This window comes from Salmo trutta, chromosome 40 (genome assembly GCF_901001165.1).
Source record: "Salmo trutta chromosome 40, fSalTru1.1, whole genome shotgun sequence".
Lineage (NCBI taxonomy): Eukaryota > Metazoa > Chordata > Actinopteri > Salmoniformes > Salmonidae > Salmo > Salmo trutta.
The window spans coordinates 9,530,368-9,547,642 of NC_042996.1; the positions used below are offsets into that span (position 1 = coordinate 9,530,368).

Consider the following 17,275-nt stretch of genomic DNA (forward strand, 5'->3'; position numbering starts at 1 on the left):
CTATGCACATGACAGTCTACGTCTATGCAAACTGCTAGACCAGATGCTCTTCTAGTAATGCTATATCTATGGTCCAGACTCTGGGTTGGCATGGTCCCCTCAACATTCCATCCTTCTCTCAGCTCCTCTGTATCCCTGATAGAGAGAGTGAGAGAACCCTTTTCTAACAGTCATACCGAGAAATTATCATCCATTCTTCCTTTCTTCCTTCATCTCCAGGCTGCTATTGATCTGCTACTAACTTAGCTATCTTTCCTGATCATCTTTTGTCATACAAATGTTGTATTTTTATTTTTTGTTGAGACAGATTGTACTAACATGTTGAAAGCTGAAACTTTAAAGATGTCTGAGACCTCTTAGACAACACTGTTCAAACCTAGCGTGCGTCTGTCTGTCTGACTGTCTGTCTGTCTGGACTCTGTCCCCAAACACTCAATAAACACTTGTCATCCAGACAAGGAAGAGCTGCTACAATGCCTCTCAGAGCACACTCTGAGTCGAGTTAGACATGGTGTATTGCCAAGAAACAAGGTGTGTGTGTGCACATCCCATTTCATGCTACTTCATGTTCTAGTTTGGCTCTGATATAGCTAACCAGCTACTAACCCCAGCTCATTTGTGGAGTCTCCGGCGACAAATCATAACATTCCACACATCCATGGACTCAGAAGAAGCATTCTTTGTGTTATCCGTGCTTGTCAGCAGCTCTCTCAAGCCCTCACATGGATTTTTCCTCATTGTAGCTCATTTCTGTTCTCCTCTTTGTTGAATCTCTCAGTTTCAAACAGATTGATGGTAATTCTGAATCAGAGCTCCCGAAGAAGAAGTGCCTGGGAAAATAGCTATGGAGTCAGGCAGGCAGGCAGGCAGGCAGGCAGGCAGGCAGGCAGGCAGGCAGGCAGTCCAGCCGAAGCCTGCCTGCCTGCCTGTCTCCCCCCACACACACACATTGAGCTATGATGCAGAACAGGCTTCAGAGCACCAGCAGCTGCCAACCGCCCCCAACTCAGAGTTCAGTCCAGGTTTAATTGGATATCATTAGTTCAGGACGATTCCCATAGCCCAAAGACGCCCAGCCCAAATATTCCAACATGGATACAAAGTTTAAAAACAGGGACTATGGGAGTTCTGTAATTGTGACTCAAAGTTGGCACAAATACTAATGATGCCCTGCCTTCCGAATTCAGTTTGGAACAAAGCCTGTTCATATATGAGTATATTCTCATATAGTCATGAGAGTGAAGAACAGAATATACAGTAATTTGTAGTACTATTGGTGTGGATGCAGAATCAATGTATGACCAGACCTGAGAGTGTTGTGTGTGTGTAGGAAACAGCAGTCTCTAGCCACACACACAGGTCATACAGTCTTAAAGAGCCTGACTGCCTGTGACTAAATGAGGGGGAAAGATTCAATTCAAAACAACTTTATTTAACCCTCTCAGAGCCAGTTAGGAAAGACATTGCCATACTTCATACTTAACTTAGTACATACAGCACAATAGATGGAGGGAGAGAGAGACGGAGGAGGAGAAGGAGGTAGGGGAAGTGACAGTGCTAAAGTCTGGTCCAGACTTAATAAGATCCCCTGACTGTCACCCTGCCATTACACAGCCAGACACTCAGACATTCTGAAGATCGGTAGCAGAGATGGGTGGAACCACACAGAGTGGGAACACTGATTTTGCCTTGGTCCGATGGAACTAGATGCCTTGGCAGCATCTTTTTATACCGCTCCTGATATCAAACGAGTCATTTTATCGGGTGGAACTAGAGAGAACTCTTGTTCTCACTGTCATCCTAACATACCAATGTGTCATCTTCACTATCTCATCAACACCACTCTGTTTTCTAAATACAACTGACATTTGTACAACACAAGAAAGCAGCTCAGCTTGTCAAAATAGGCCACAGTGTGTATCACTTCAAATAATCAGTGTGGTGCTTATGGAAGAGGAATCCTATTTTATGCACTTAACCATTTAGCTGCATTGTTTGGTATTACACCCGCATAAATGACCACTTCTTTCTTTTTCTCCTGGACGCACACTGAGTGGTTTGGGATTCAACACTGCTGAGAGTAATTGGGACTAAACTAACCTGTTTTGACACTAGCACTGCTGGCTTTTCTGCATTGTATTAGCGACACCACAATAGTGTTTTCCACAATAGAGACACCACACATTATCCACTACATCTACATACCATTATAGTTGCAGAACACACACACACACACACACACACACACACACACACACAAGATATTCTCTGACGGGGGTGAATGCTGTGTGTTTGCACTCCTCCTATCACCATGCCCCTCCAGCATCCACTACAGTCTCTATCATAGAATGTCTTGGGCCGTAGCCACCCTACACTGGACCAGTACCCGCTGTGTGCCCACTTTGGCCATTTGCCATCTTCCGACGACGACAGTGGCACACTGCCATGTTTAATATGCTCTCCGCCTGCCTCCCTCTTCCTCCCAGCAGCCCTGAACTGGGGTGCCTGTGCTCTCTCTCCTTCTGCATCATTTACACACTGCTTTAATAAGCCTTGGCATCTTTTATTTCCTTTAAAATGTTTCTTCACCTCTCCTCTCTTCATCTTTGTTGTTGCTTTTAATTAGTTGCCGCCGGCTGGTGCTCATGTTGCTTTGCTGCATTACTACTCCCACTAATATTAGACTGCTGTAGTGAATGACAGAGGTCAATGAAGTCGATGACGTCCATGAAGGCCTCTGTCCCCACCTGTATACTATGAATAGCTTGCTACCTGCTCTCACCTCATTTGGTTCGCTGAAGCGGAAGTTGTTAGAGTACCAGGACAGCGCCCCCTTGCATCCATCTCAAGGATGTTCAGTTAGGGATGTCAGTGAGTGAGGACCGGGTGAGAACCAGGGTAGGGGTGGTGGAGACTGAACCAATGCCCTGATGTTTGATGTGTTTACAGGTGTTGGAGCAGTGGGACGCGGCCCAAGGCCAGGGAGGGGGTCAGGGCAGCCCCCAGACCAGTCTGTCTGCCCCCGTTGTCCCCCACAACGCCCCCTTCCTGACCCGCCACCTCCACAGGGCCTCAGTCCCAGACTCTGCCCTCCCCGAGGGCTTTGATCTGAGCAGGCCCGACCCCTATGACCTCTATGAGAAGTCCAGGGCTATCTATGAGAATAGTAGGCGTAAGTACTGGAAACACACTAGTACAACAACAACAACAACAGCCCCATCATATCTGTCTGGGGTTCCAGGGGTTAATGTTCTTCTGAACAGGTGGACCTATGAAGATACACACTCATACACACACATCTCATCTCCTGAATGAATCATTGTAGCCCTCGTGAACAGTAGTCAGGGCTCCATAGTGCAATATAACAATGGCCTCAGCTCCACCTGTTCTGTTCCTATAGGGACATAGTCTGGGTTGTCTGGGTTCTGTTCCTATAGGGACATAGTCTGGGTTGTCTGGGTTCTGTTCCTATAGGGACATAGTCTGGGTTGTCTGGGTTCTGTTCTTATAGGGACATAGTCTGGGTTCTGTTCTTATAGGGACATCGTCTGGGTTGTCTGGGTTCTGTTCTTATAGGGACATAGTCTGGGTTCTGTTCTTATAGGGACATAGTCTGGGTTGTCTGGGTTCTGTTCCTATAGGGACATAGTCTGGGTTGTCTGGGTTCTGTTCCTATAGGGACATAGTCTGGGTTGTCTGGGTTCTGTTCCTATAGGGACATAGTCTGGGTTGTCTGGGTTCTGTTCCTATAGGGACATAGTCTGGGTTCTGTTCCTATAGGGACATAGTCTGGGTTATCTGAGTTCTGCAGAATGAGATGTATTATGTTGTTTTGTCTGTAGATGTATTTCTGTAAATATGATGGAGTATGACAACGGTTTAAGAGTTTATACTTTTATCTTAGTGCTGACAGATGACTTGATGTTGATACATTTGTACTTGGCCTAGACTCCTTCGTTAGGGGAATCTCTGAATATCTCGCGGATCTCTGCCTCCAGTTGATATTCTGCCAGAGTGTATAGTCAAATTAGCTTTTTTTCAGGAACATCTCAGCCAAGGTCTTCTAAGAAGGTCTTCTTAGACCTTCTTAGATACTTTAGGAGCCAACAATTATATTTTAGCCATTAAAGATCCTGTCAGAGGTACAAGCATAGGGATTTCCTTTCAGTTCATTGAGTGTACGACCAAGCTTTTAACTGGGTTGCCAAGATATGCTCTGTAGAAAGATTTGTATGACAGTATACCATTGGTTTTTGACATCAGTAGTCATATATACTGTATGATTCTGAACATAAAGTGCACTCATCCTTTTGACCAGTGCTAGTGACAGTGCTAGTTTCTGTTAAGTCCATGCAGCTTGATGTACCATAGAGGCTTCATGATTGACATGCGAGGCTCTAGCCGGTAGACATGATAATGCTCTGCTCCTCTCTATGGTAGAATCTCTGTGGGCCTGAGTCAGTCGTAGGCTACAGGAGATGCACACTGTGAGGAGAGAGAGGAGCTGTGTGCACGCTTACGCAACACAACCTTTATTAAAGAGGACAGGGCTGTCGGAAGAACTCCACGTCAAATCCTTCCAGCGTCTCGGTCAATCTTTCTCTGGAGCTTTCATTTCTCTCTCTCTCTCTTTTTCTGTAGCTTTCCTCTCCCTCTCTCCGGCTCTCTCTTTCTATCTGTATTTCTCTCTCAATCTCTTCTCTCTCTCTCTCTGTTTCTCGCTCTTCCATCGTTTCTTTCTCTCCTTTACTCTCCTTTCGTCCGTGTTCAGTTTAGTGTTAAGTATCTGTCCCCTCCGTGTAACATGCCCCCAAAGTGCTGTTCGCTGCTAGGCTACACGTGCAAACTGTTGGTCAGCCAGGTTAACAGGGTTGAAGCACAGGACAACTTTTAGGAACACTTTACTTGTTTCCCTCAGTGGTGTGGGAGTTGTAGGTCATGAACATTGGTATTTTTCAGTAACCTTATCTAACTAGACTGCTCCCAATATAGCCTGGAGACCAATACAGGCTGTTAGAGAAGAAAATTCACCCATACCCCACAACCAGAGACAAGTCAGTGTAGCTTCCACTGAATGTTGATAAGGTTTTCTACAGCTTGAAAATAATTGTGCAGCAACAGGAAATGTGTTATAACTCATGGAAAAGAATGTAGGGGTTGATAAAACAATATATATTACAAACTTTAGAAGCCTTTTTAAGCTTGATTACACTACAAGTTTATATTTCCTGCAGTGTATGAAAATCCTCAGGAACAAAAGAGTGATCAAATTAAGATCCTACATCTGTAATTAGATGCCTTTATTCTAGTAGGGAACCAAGAGATCCCATTGCATGTGAGAGAGCTGGAGATAGATGGAGATTTATGAATTGTGTACTTTATGTAAACTGCAACACAGTCTGGAATATACCAAAATCTACCTCTGACCAGCAAGGTCATTCTGTCCTTATCTTCTGCCCACATGTATGAGTATTTTTTCCAGCAATCTTATTTAATATAAACTTAAAACACTGTATATGGGTTCTGTGGTAAAACTTGTCAGTCAGTCTCCTTATGTGTCATCCGCCATCTTTGCTCCCTCAATTAATTCCTCCGGCATCCCAGCGGACACTGGTCTCCGTGATTAAACCTGCTGTAAATAGAGCCCATTTCTCATCACAGTCACTTTGACCCGCTCTACTTCATTTCATAGGAAAGGGTTTTCGGGGTAATGAATATCACTATGCCGCAAATCATTCTGCTTTCCAGTAAAGGCCTGATTGCAGATGAGTTTCTGCTCCCCTAACACATACTGTAAATAAAAAGATAGCTGTATTACATGTCCTAAGCGCTTCTTTTCCACAGTGGAATGGATGATGTAGGAACTCTGTGCAGACAATGTGCTGAGGCAAGTTTTTTTCAGTCTTTTTAGTAGTCTGCTCTGAGTGAGACAGTTGTAAGACAGTGTGTGTGTTGTATTATTGTTTATGGGTGCTCCCTCAATCTCCCTCCCCCACACAGAGCCAGGCCTGCCGCGGACCATCTTCTCTGTGGACCACTCAGGTATGGCCCTGAAGAAGACTCCCCACTGGGAGGAATAGGGATTATTCTAAATTGTGTCTTTTTTTTAATGTATTTTTTAATGAAACCTTTAATTTAATTTGCAATGCATTAAAGGCCAAATGCAGCCGTTTTATATCAATATCAAATCATTTCTTGGTAACAAATAAGTACCTTGCTGTAATAGATTTCCATTAAAATTGGCAAAATTTGCTTTTTAGCCCAAAAAACATTTTCAAGCTAGAATTTAGCAAGAACTGTCTGGTTTGAGTGGGGAGGGGAAAACTGAAAACTAGCTGTTATTGGCAGAGAAGTTTGGAACTCTCTTTGTTATTGGTCTATTAACCAATTTACCACATTGATGTCCCCATGGAAAGCCGAAACTCCCGCCCATGCAAACCTGCTGATTACGGTCCTGTGTAGATTCTTTTCAACCAGCAACTACCAGGAGATAACACTGATAAAACATTTTCACACTTTTACAGTGTTAGTTCCATCAGCTGTTGTACAATATTATATAAAACACAGAAATAACAGTGCCTTTAATTTCATGTGTTAACTTCCACAATGTGTGATCAACAATCCTCTGGCTCCACGTAAACTAGACATTAGACTGAGGGCACTCCAAGGTCAACACGTGTCACAGGTATTGTCTGTTCCTTGACCCCAGGGGCAGAGTACCAGGAGGTGGAGGTCCACCTGAGGAGGCAGAAGTCCGGCTTCGGCTTCCGCATCCTTGGGGGAGACGAGGCGGGACAGCCTGTGAGTCCGGACACCCGTGAGAAGGCTCGTATGAGATGGGCGTGGAACCCTGTCATTTTCTCCTCTCTAACCCACTACATACATATCTAACCCTGAACCCTGACTGACTGAGAGACTGGTGATGCTGCTGTGGATGGTTACTGGTTAATTGTCTGTAGAGTAACACTCAGCGCAAACATGGAGCCACGTATCTATTCATAAGCACCACTGACATAACAACCACTTATACATGTCATTTCACATACAGTTACTCACTGCATGTTTCTTGTCCACTTGACCATGGTTACATATCGCTTCAATGTAGTCCTGTTCTGAATCCAGCCCTCTGATTGGTCAACCGACTTTTTAATCTCTACCCCTAGCTCTCCATGCGTTCTGATTGGTTTGTTTCCCATAAACAGATCCTGATTGGGGCCATCATAGAGAAGAGCCCTGCGGACAGAGATGGGCGCCTGCGGCCAGGCGATGAGCTCATCTTCGTGGACGGGATCCCAGTGGCGGGGAAACCCCACCGCTACGTCATCGACCTGATGCACGGCGCCGCCCGCAATGGACAGGTCAACCTCACCATCAGGAGGAGGCTACAGGGCCCAGGTGAGAGGATGGGAGGGGACAGATCTAGGATCAGTTTCCTGAAAACTCCTAATCCTAATCATTAGGGAGGAAAACGGAACTCTGACCTTAGATCATCCTCTAGGGTCAAATTCATCCTACTCCAAGAAGGCCTGATAGTCTTCCTTTCTCTGGCCTTATGTGGAGTCCGGCTGTTGTATTGTACCATGAATTGTAGAGCTGCAAGAACATGCTGTGTAATGAGTGTAGCAGCCCTCTACACACACCTTCCCCACTCAGATCTCCCCATTCCCTTATGTCAGCTTACGCTCCGGCACAGCCACCCTGGTGAGATCCCGTCTCCCCTCCTCTGTCTCCCTCTTCTCCTTCCGTCTCCAGTCATGAAAGGCTGTCTGACTCATCCATGTCGTCCGTGGTCTTGCCTTTCATCCCTCGAACGTTTGATTCAAAGTAACACTTTTGGAGGTGTCAAGACTCTGTGTCTCCCAGAGGTCTCACTGTCTTCAGTTCAACCTTGATCACTGAAGGAGATGTAATAAGCGCTAACATGACACCTTGGTTTTGAGGGAATCTTAGTTCTTAGCGAATGTATCTACAGATATCTTCAATGTAGGTTTTCTTTTGGATTAAAAAGATCTTTGGATGCAACATTACAGCTGATGAGGTGTGAGAAACCATGGCCTTTCTCTGATCTGATAGCCAGTCCAGACAGGGCCAGTCTTTGTCCATTGAGTGCTGTGCTGCTGTGCTGCTGTGCTGCTGTGCTGGGCTGCAGTGTGGTGTGGTGGAGAGCAGAGCAGGTAAACTCAGCTCTCTGTTACCCCCCCACAGGAGAGCCGTGTCCAGAGAACGGCCGCAGCCCCGGCTCTGTGTCCACCCAGCACAGCTCCCCACGCAGCGACTTCACCAATGTCACGTATCCTGGCAACAACGCAGCCCCACCCACTGACGCCATGGGTACAGGTAGCACCACAGACGGCGAGCCGACCTCCATCGTGCAGCAGCCACCGAGTGATGTCATTATCCACCGCAAGGAGAGTGAAGGGTTTGGATTCGTCATCATCAGCTCGCTCAACCGGCCCGAGACCACCGCCGCCATCAGTGAGTGCTGCTCTCGGGCTTCCTAAATCTCTGAGTAGTGTGTGTTTGTGTTATTGCGTGTCCATGGGTTGTTTACATTACAATATACTGCCTTATGGCAATTTCACCTTAAAAGGGAAGGCTTTGCATATTATTATGCTCTTGAGTTTTCGTGCATTTTAATCCAGCAGATACAGTCGTTCCAAGCAGAGATAACCAAATCCATTCTGACAGAAATTGCTGAGAGGAAGAGGTCACAACTATATAAAAAATGTAACACCTCTATTTTTGAACCATGTACTCCTCCTCTAACCATCTAACCCATCTCAATTCCAAATGGTTTCCTGACTGTACCAGTCCCTCAGATCTGAGGTAGCTAGGCTCCAGTACGCCGCGTCGCCTTTTAGTGCCCTGCCCACACGCGCCGTGCATACAGCCAGCTGTCTTACATAAGCTGAGAGGGGGCGAGAGAAATGTGGAAAGAGCGAGCAACATAGATAGAAAGAAGAGAGGGAGAGATGGAAAGAAAGCAGCCAACCAGTAAGATTAGCCTGAACTCAGACCCATCCTCAACTAACCATATCTGTGTGTCTCTCACTCTGTGTGTGTTGTCCTCCTCCTCTCCTCCCATCCCAGGCGTTCCCCATAAGATTGGGCGTATCATCGACGGCAGCCCGGCGGACCGCTGTGGCAAACTGAAGGTGGGTGACCGCATCCTGGCGGTGAACAGCCAGTCCATCATCAACATGCCCCACGCCGACATCGTTAAGCTCATCAAGGACGCCGGCCTCAGCGTCACCCTCCGGATCATACCACAGGAAGGTGAGTGAGATGGGGGGGGGGGGGACAACGGTCACTCGACTGGAGATAATGCGGGGACCAAGGGGTCAGCAGAGAAATCTATACTGTAGATGTGGGGGGACTTTCAGGGACTGTTGTTAAAACTGTCATCTTAAATGCAGCTCGTTGTCTTACTGTACAGACCGTTTTACATCCTTTTTTAAAGGAGGTTGTTCTCTCTCTGGCTAAGGCACTGTTTGCGTGGATCAGCGAGTGATATGTCTGTTTGGGAGAACTGTCTAGTGAGCCTGTTTCTGTCACCATCTTCTAATGCTTCATGGGTGTTTCTGGTATGACGAGCATCTACTGTAGATTACACACAGAGCATTGTGCTGACAGTTCTTTGAAGTAGATGGACCGTGTATTATGTTAATGTGGCTCTGTCTAGCATAGTCTATGCTGTGGTGTGTATCTATCTGTCACTGTGTCTGACACTTCTGTCTGTCTGTGTTTCAGAGCTGAGCCCGTCAGCCCCTAGCTCAGAGAAGCAGAGCCCAGCAGTGACCCAGCAGCACAGTCCTCAGGCCCAGCCCAGTCCCGCCGTGGGCCAGCCCAGCCCTGCTGTCACCCAGCCCAGCCCTGCAGTCACCCAGCCCAGCTCCCTGACCCACCAGAGCCCCATCACACAGACCCCAGCCCCCCCACCCCAGATCTACACCCACGACAGCAGGTACGGCAACCGGATGGTCACACACACACAGACGCACACTGCTTAAAAACACACACACCAATTCATAGCACCCAGCCCAGTTCTAAATATTGGTCCGTCAGGATAGGGCCATAATTTACACAAGCATTTCGCTAAACCCACAATAACATCTGCTAAATATGTGTATGTGACCAATAACATTTGATTTGATTTAAGACATGCAGCATTTGAGTGCTCTATCATTTCCTATGTATTTAAATCATTTAAGATGGTTGATCGTGTATGGGCTAATGTAATCTTTAGGGCTTCCTCAGTATTGTACTGTCTGCTGGTCCCAATGCTGTGGAAGTCCCCGATATCTTATACAGCGCAGTAGTATCTCTTTTTTTAATCTCTGGGGTAAAAGCACTGTTCTTAAGGGAATTACAGGTGAGAGCGAGGTATTCTCTCCCTGTCTCCAGTTTGTTGTATAACATCACTTAACTCTTATGGATGCCTGAATTATTAACCTAAATAGCTTCTTTATAGACCTACGCTGAATATTTCATCAAGCTCTTACAGGGGGCCCAAAATGTACCCTGTCATTGTCCTTTCCCTCCTGCTCTGGAGAATTCCCAAAATGTACCCTGTCATTGTCCTTTCCCTCCTGCTCTGGAGAATCCCCAAAATGTACCCTGTCATTGTTCTTACCCTCCTGCTCTGGAGAATCCCCAAAATGTACCCTGTCATTGTCCTTTCTCTCCTGCTCTGGAGAATCCCCAAAATGTACCCTGTCATTGTTCTTACCCTCCTGCTCTGGAGAATCCCCAAAATGTACCCTGTCATTGTTCTTACCCTCCTGCTCTGGAGAATCCCCAAAATGTACCCTGTCATTGTTCTTACCCTCCTGCTCTGGAGAATCCCCAAAATGTACCCTGTCATTGTCCTTTCCCTCCTGCTCTGGAGAATCCCCAAAATGTACCCTGTCATTGTCCTTTCCCTCCTGCTCTGGAGAATCCCCAAAATGTACCCTGTCATTGTCCTTTCTCTCCTGCTCTGGAGAATCCCCAAAATGTACCCTGTCATTGTCCTTTCTCTCCTGCTCTGGAGAATCCCCAAAATGTACCCTGTCATTGTTCTTACCCTCCTGCTCTGGAGAATCCCCAAAATGTACCCTGTCATTGTTCTTACTCTCCTGCTCTGGAGAATCCCCAAAATGTACCCTGTCATTGTCCTTTCTCTCCTGCTCTGGAGAATCCCCAAAATGTACCCTGTCATTGTCCTTTCTCTCCTGCTCTGGAGAATCCCCAAAATGTACCCTGTCATTGTCCTTTCTCTCCTGCTCTGGAGAATCCCCAAAATGTACCCTGTCATTGTTCTTACCCTCCTGCTCTGGAGAATCCCCAAAATGTACCCTGTCATTGTTCTTACCCTCCTGCTCTGGAGAATCCCCAAAATGTACCCTGTCATTGTCCTTTCTCTCCTGCTCTGGAGAATCCCCAAAATGTACCCTGTCATTGTCCTTTCTCTCCTGCTCTGGAGAATCCCCAAAATGTACCCTGTCATTGTTCTTACCCTCCTGCTCTGGAGAATCCCCAAAATGTACCCTGTCATTGTCCTTTCTCTCCTGCTCTGGAGAATCCCCAAAATGTACCCTGTCATTGTCCTTACCCTCCTGCTCTGGAGAATCCCCAAAATGTACCCTGTCATTGTCCTTTCCCTCCTGCTCTGGAGAATCCCCAAAATGTACCCTGTCATTGTCCTTTCCCTCCTGCTCTGGAGAATCCCCAAAATGTACCCTGTCATTGTCCTTTCCCTCCTGCTCTGGAGAATCCCCAAAATGTACCCTGTCATTGTCCTTTCCCTCCTGCTCTGGAGAATCCCCAAAATGTACCCTGTCATTGTCCTTTCCCTCCTGCTCTGGAGAATCCCCAAAATGTACCCTGTCATTGTCCTTACCCTCCTGCTCTGGAGAATCCCCAAAATGTACCCTGTCATTGTCCTTTCCCTTCTGCTCTGGAGAATCCCCAAAATGTACCCTGTCATTGTCCTTTCTCTCCTGCTCTGGAGAATCCCCAAAATGTACCCTGTCATTGTCCTTTCTCTCTTGCTCTGGAGAATCCCTAAATCTCTGAGTACTCTGATTTATTGCCAACTCTGTAAAAGACTGGAGTGTCTTTATGTGGTTCAAAAAAAATGATTTCACTTACCACGACTAGAGTCTTGCCTCAAAGGTAGTTTGATTGTAACAAACAAGGTATTTCAAAATAACTTAGAATTTGACATGAATTGATTCAGAGAGAATTACCATTACCCATTACATTCATATGAAATGCTTGTAGTGATAACCCACTGGGCACACTACATCATTTCAACATTGGTGGTTAGGTAATATTTACTATACTATATACACTATGAATTCACCCACTCAAAAATACATCCAAAAGTTAGTTCAATTTCCAATGTCTTATCACTGTGCATTCAACCATCGAAAAAAGCACAAACAAATTCCAATGGAAAAACAATGTTATATTTATGGTTTAGTTTTCACTGAAATGTCTCACTGCGCTTTCAACCATTTAAAAGCACAGCAAAGTTGAAATGGGAATAAAATGCCAGATATTTAGTTTAGTTATACAACAGTTGAATGTATTATCACTGTGTTTCATCTAATAGCACAACCACATGACCTGGATTGCAGTTGAGATTACATTAAAAATACATGGTGCAGGTGATCAATGCTGTTCAAGATGCTGCACAAGATTCTGCACAGATTATTACAGCAATAGTGAAGATCTCCAGAGACCTGCGACAAACCTATTCACGCTATCTAGAACATGCATGCTTTATAATAAGGATTTTATAGTTCCTCACTCTCAATGTGGCCATGGATGTGTTACTCATTTGAAAGTTGAATGTTACATTAGTTTGTACGATAGCCTTAAGGCTATATAGGCTATTCTCTGTGAAACCTTTAGGCTATATTAGATTGTGTTTGGTTGGCAATCAGACGAATATCAACATTTAAATGAGATGTATCTACTGATTGCATAGTTCCATCTGAGCCACTGGCTTAATCCCATTCTTTAACTTGTATTTTTGGTTGAGTTAGAGACATGAATCCAACATATCATTTGTTGAACTTGTCAACAAGTTAATATGCTATTCATTGTTTATTGTTTTTCAAACATTGAATTGTGTTTGATTTTCAACATAACAATACAAGTTAAAGAATAGGACTAATTCAAATCAAACTTCAAATCCACTTTAAATAAAGTTGGATTTGATTTAGTCCTATTCTTTAACTTTGATTGTTGTGTTAATTTACATATTTCGTTGAGATGGAGACGTGAATCCAACATATCAAATATTAATTTGGAGACAAACTGTAATTAAAGCCAGAGTAAGTCAGTGTTACAGATGGAACTATCCAAGCAGAACAGTTACATCTCCTTCAAATGTTGATATTTGGTTGTGTTGACAACTAAACACAATTCAATATAACTAAATATCATTACATTTGAAATCAACCAACGCTTGAAACCCTAGGCCTATTGTATTGTCTATTTTTAGTTGAATTCTGGGTTGAATTGAAACAATATCTGTTGATGACTTTGCAAATGCTATATAGGCCGAAATAGTCTCATTGACGTTATATGGGTGATAAAGTATGGTCACGTCATTTTCTCTGTGAAACCTTCCCTTTGGAATGACTTTGAAAGCGACAGCGAATCTATTTAGTTTTTAAGTGAGATCTCAAAACAATCATTCTCAAGATAGCATCATGGTAATAGTCACTGAAAAATCTCATAGCTAAGCAGGGTGGTGCTTGGTTAAAACCCTGGATGGGAGACTACCTGTAGATATACCAATTCTCCAGTAGGAGGTGCTGCCCAGCCTATTGTTTTGAAGAACTGACGCTGTTTTAAAGGTACAAATTCAACATAGGTTTGTCTACGTTGAAATGTGGTTACCACGACAACATCATCTATGTGGTTGAAATTTCACCCTCAAAACAGCAGTTGATTACTTTTTTCAAATCCAATGTATTTTCCATGTAGATTCCTTGTCACAACAAATTGACAAATTACGTTGAAACAACGTTGATTCAACCAGTTTATGCCCAGTGGGAAATTTTCCTTTAACTTGATTGGTTGGTTAGTTACAGGTCAGAGGTGAAAGCGAGGCAGGACGTGAAACCGGACATCCGACAGCCTCCATTCACAGACTACAGACAGCCCCCGTTGGACTACAGACACCCTCCTGTAGCAGACTACCGCCAGCCGCCCACCCTGGACTACAGACACCCTCCTCTGATGGACTACAGACAGCTGTCCACTGACCCCAGGCACTTCCCTATGCCTGTGCCCCACGACTACAGACAGATCCAGCCACAGATCCAGCCACAGGTCTACCAGGTTAGATACTTTACTCATCAATACAAATACAACCTGGGATGTCTGAAAACTTACATTTTACTTTACATGTTACTTTTATTTTAAGCATGTAAAGCCGTCAAAAATGGGGCTCCCAGGTAGCGCAGTGGTCTAAAACACCATCTCAGTGCTAGAGGCGTCACTACAGACAACCTGTTTCAATTCCAGACTGTATCACAACCGGCCGTGATTGGGAGTCCCATAGGGCGGCGCACAATTGGCCCAGTGTCGTCTGAGTTTGGCCTGTTTAGGCCGTCATTGTAAATAAGAATTTGTTCTTAACTGACGTGCCTAGTTAAATAAATGTTAAAATAAAATAAATACATTCAACTGAAATACATGGGCATTGACAAGCAAGAACCAGTAGTTCAGGTAGAGAGGGTAACGAGGAAGATGTGGTAATTCTAGCCTGGTTAAACCAGACTGAACGCTGCACTGAGTTAAACAATGGTGAGCGCAGCATTCAGTCTGGTTTAACCAGGCTATAGTAATACACATGACCATTAGCTTTTGTGATGGTGACTGATGGCCTTCCCCTCCTCCCTGGTTCTTACTGCCTGTTGTCTGAATGTGTCCTGCTCCTCCTCCTCCCTGCTTCTTACTGCCTGTTGTCTGAATGTGTCCTGCTCCTTCCCCTCCTCCCTGGTTCTTACTGCCTGTTGTCTGAATGTGTTCTGCTCCTTCCCCTCCTCCCTGGTTCTTACTGCCTGTTGTCTGAATGTGTCCTGCTCCTTCCTCTCCTCCCTGGTTCTTACTGCCTGTTGTCTGAATGTGTCCTGCTCCTTCCCCTCCTCCCTGGTTCTTACTGCCTGTTGTCTGAATGTGTCCTGCTCCTTCCCCTCCTCCCTGGTTCTTACTGCCTGTTGTCTGAATGTGTTCTGCTCCTTCCCGTCCTCCCTGGTTCTTACTGCCTGTTGTCTGAATGTGTTCTGCTCCTTCCCCTCCTCCCTGGTTCTTACTGCCTGTTGTCTGAATGTGTTCTGCTCCTTCCCCTCCTCCCTGGTTCTTACTGCCTGTTGTCTGAATGTGTCCTGCTCCTCCTCCTCCCTGCTTCTTACTGCCTGTTGTCTGAATGTGTCCTGCTCCTTCCCCTCCTCCCTGGTTCTTACTGCCTGTTGTCTGAATGTGTTCTGCTCCTTCCCCTCCTCCCTGGTTCTTACTGCCTGTTGTCTGAATGTGTCCTGCTCCTTCCTCTCCTCCCTGGTTCTTACTGCCTGTTGTCTGAATGTGTCCTGCTCCTTCCCCTCCTCCCTGGTTCTTACTGCCTGTTGTCTGAATGTGTCCTGCTCCTTCCCCTCCTCCCTGGTTCTTACTGCCTGTTGTCTGAATGTGTTCTGCTCCTTCCCGTCCTCCCTGGTTCTTACTGCCTGTTGTCTGAATGTGTTCTGCTCCTTCCCCTCCTCCCTGGTTCTTACTGCCTGTTGTCTGAATGTGTTCTGCTCCTTCCCCTCCTCCCTGGTTCTTACTGCCTGTTGTCTGAATGTGTCCTGCTCCTTCCCCTCCTCCCTGGTTCTTACTGCCTGTTGTCTGAATGTGTCCTGCTCCTTCCCCTCCTCCCTGGTTCTTACTGCCTGTTGTCTGAATGTGTCCTGGTTCTTACTGCCTGTTGTCTGAATGTGTCCTGCTCCTTCCCCTCCTCCCTGGTTCTTACTGCCTGTTGTCTGAATGTGTCCTGTTCCTTCCCCTCCTCCCTGGTTCTTACTGCCTGTTGTCTGAATGTGTCCTGTTCCTTCCCCTCCTCCCTGGTTCTTACTACCTGTTGTCTGAATGTGTCCTGCTCCTTCCTCTCCTCCCTGGTTCTTACTGCCTGTTGTCTGAATGTGTCCTGCTCCTTCCCCTCCTCCCTGGTTCTTACTGCCTGTTGTCTGAATGTGTCCTGCTCCTTCCCCTCCTCCCTGGTTCTTACTGCCTGTTGTCTGAATGTGTCCTGCTCCTTCCCCTCCTCCCTGGTTCTTACTGCCTGTTGTCTGAATGTGTCCTGCTCCTTCCCTTCCTCCCTGGTTCTTACTGCCTGTTGTCTGAATGTGTCCTGCTCCTTCCCCTCCTCCCTGGTTCTTACTGCCTGTTGTCTGAATGTGTCCTGCTCCTCCTCCTCCCTGCTTCTTACTGCCTGTTGTCTGAATGTGTCCTGCTCCTTCCCGTCCTCCTTGGTTCTTACTGCCTGTTGTCTGAATGTGTCCTGCTCCTTCCCCTCCTCCCTGGTTCTTACTGCCTGTTGTCTGAATGTGTCCTGCTCCTTCCCCTCCTCCCTGGTTCTTACTGCCTGTTGTCTGAATGTGTCCTGCTCCTTCCCCTCCTCCCTGGTTCTTACTGCCTGTTGTCTGAATGTGTCCTGCTCCTTCCCCTCCTCCCTGGTTCTTACTGCCTGTTGTCTGAATGTGTTCTGCTCCTTCCCCATCTCCCTGGTTCTTACTGCCTGTTGTCTGAATGTGTCCTGCTCCTTCCCCTCCTCCCTGGTTCTTACTGCCTGTTGTCTGAATGTGTCCTGTTCCTTCCCCTCCTCCCTGGTTCTTACTGCCTGTTGTCTGAATGTGTCCTGTTCCTTCCCCTCCTCCCTGGTTCTTACTGCCTGTTGTCTGAATGTGTCCTGCTCCTTCCCCTCCTCTCTGGTTCTTACTGCCTGTTGTCTGAATGTGTCCTGCTCCTTCCCCTCCTCCCTGGTTCTTACTGCCTGTTGTCTGAATGTGTCCTGCTCCTTCCCGTCCTCCTTGGTTCTTACTGCCTGTTGTCTGAATGTGTCCTGCTCCTTCCCTCCTCCCTGGTTCTTACTGCCTGTTGTCTGAATGTGTTCTGCTCCTTCCCCTCCTCCCTGGTTCTTACTGCCTGTTGTCTGAATGTTCCTGCTCCTTCCCCTCCTCCCTGGTTCTTACTGCCTGTTGTCTGAATGTGTTCTGCTCCTTCCTCTCCTCCCTGGTTC

The 17,275-nt window shown here is 46.1% G+C and overlaps 1 protein-coding gene across 8 annotated transcripts in view; it reads left to right on the forward strand.

Moving 5' to 3' along the window:
• Positions 1-17,275, forward strand: part of magi2a (membrane associated guanylate kinase, WW and PDZ domain containing 2a) — a 263,465-nt gene that overhangs the window by 234,891 nt on the left and 11,299 nt on the right. For 5 of the 8 annotated variants that reach the window (XM_029742871.1, XM_029742877.1, XM_029742878.1 and 2 more), the window contains exons 12-19: positions 2,950-3,172; positions 6,001-6,042; positions 6,710-6,825; positions 7,203-7,395; positions 8,206-8,475; positions 9,091-9,276; positions 9,751-9,964; positions 14,085-14,340. In XM_029742871.1, coding sequence (XP_029598731.1) covers positions 2,950-3,172; positions 6,001-6,042; positions 6,710-6,825; positions 7,203-7,395; positions 8,206-8,475; positions 9,091-9,276; positions 9,751-9,964; positions 14,085-14,340 — 1,500 coding nt within the window. The remainder of the gene's footprint in view (positions 1-2,949; positions 3,173-6,000; positions 6,043-6,709; positions 6,826-7,202; positions 7,396-8,205; positions 8,476-9,090; positions 9,277-9,750; positions 9,965-14,084; positions 14,341-17,275) is intronic. The other 3 variants (XM_029742872.1, XM_029742873.1, XM_029742874.1) reach the window with 3 other exon arrangements.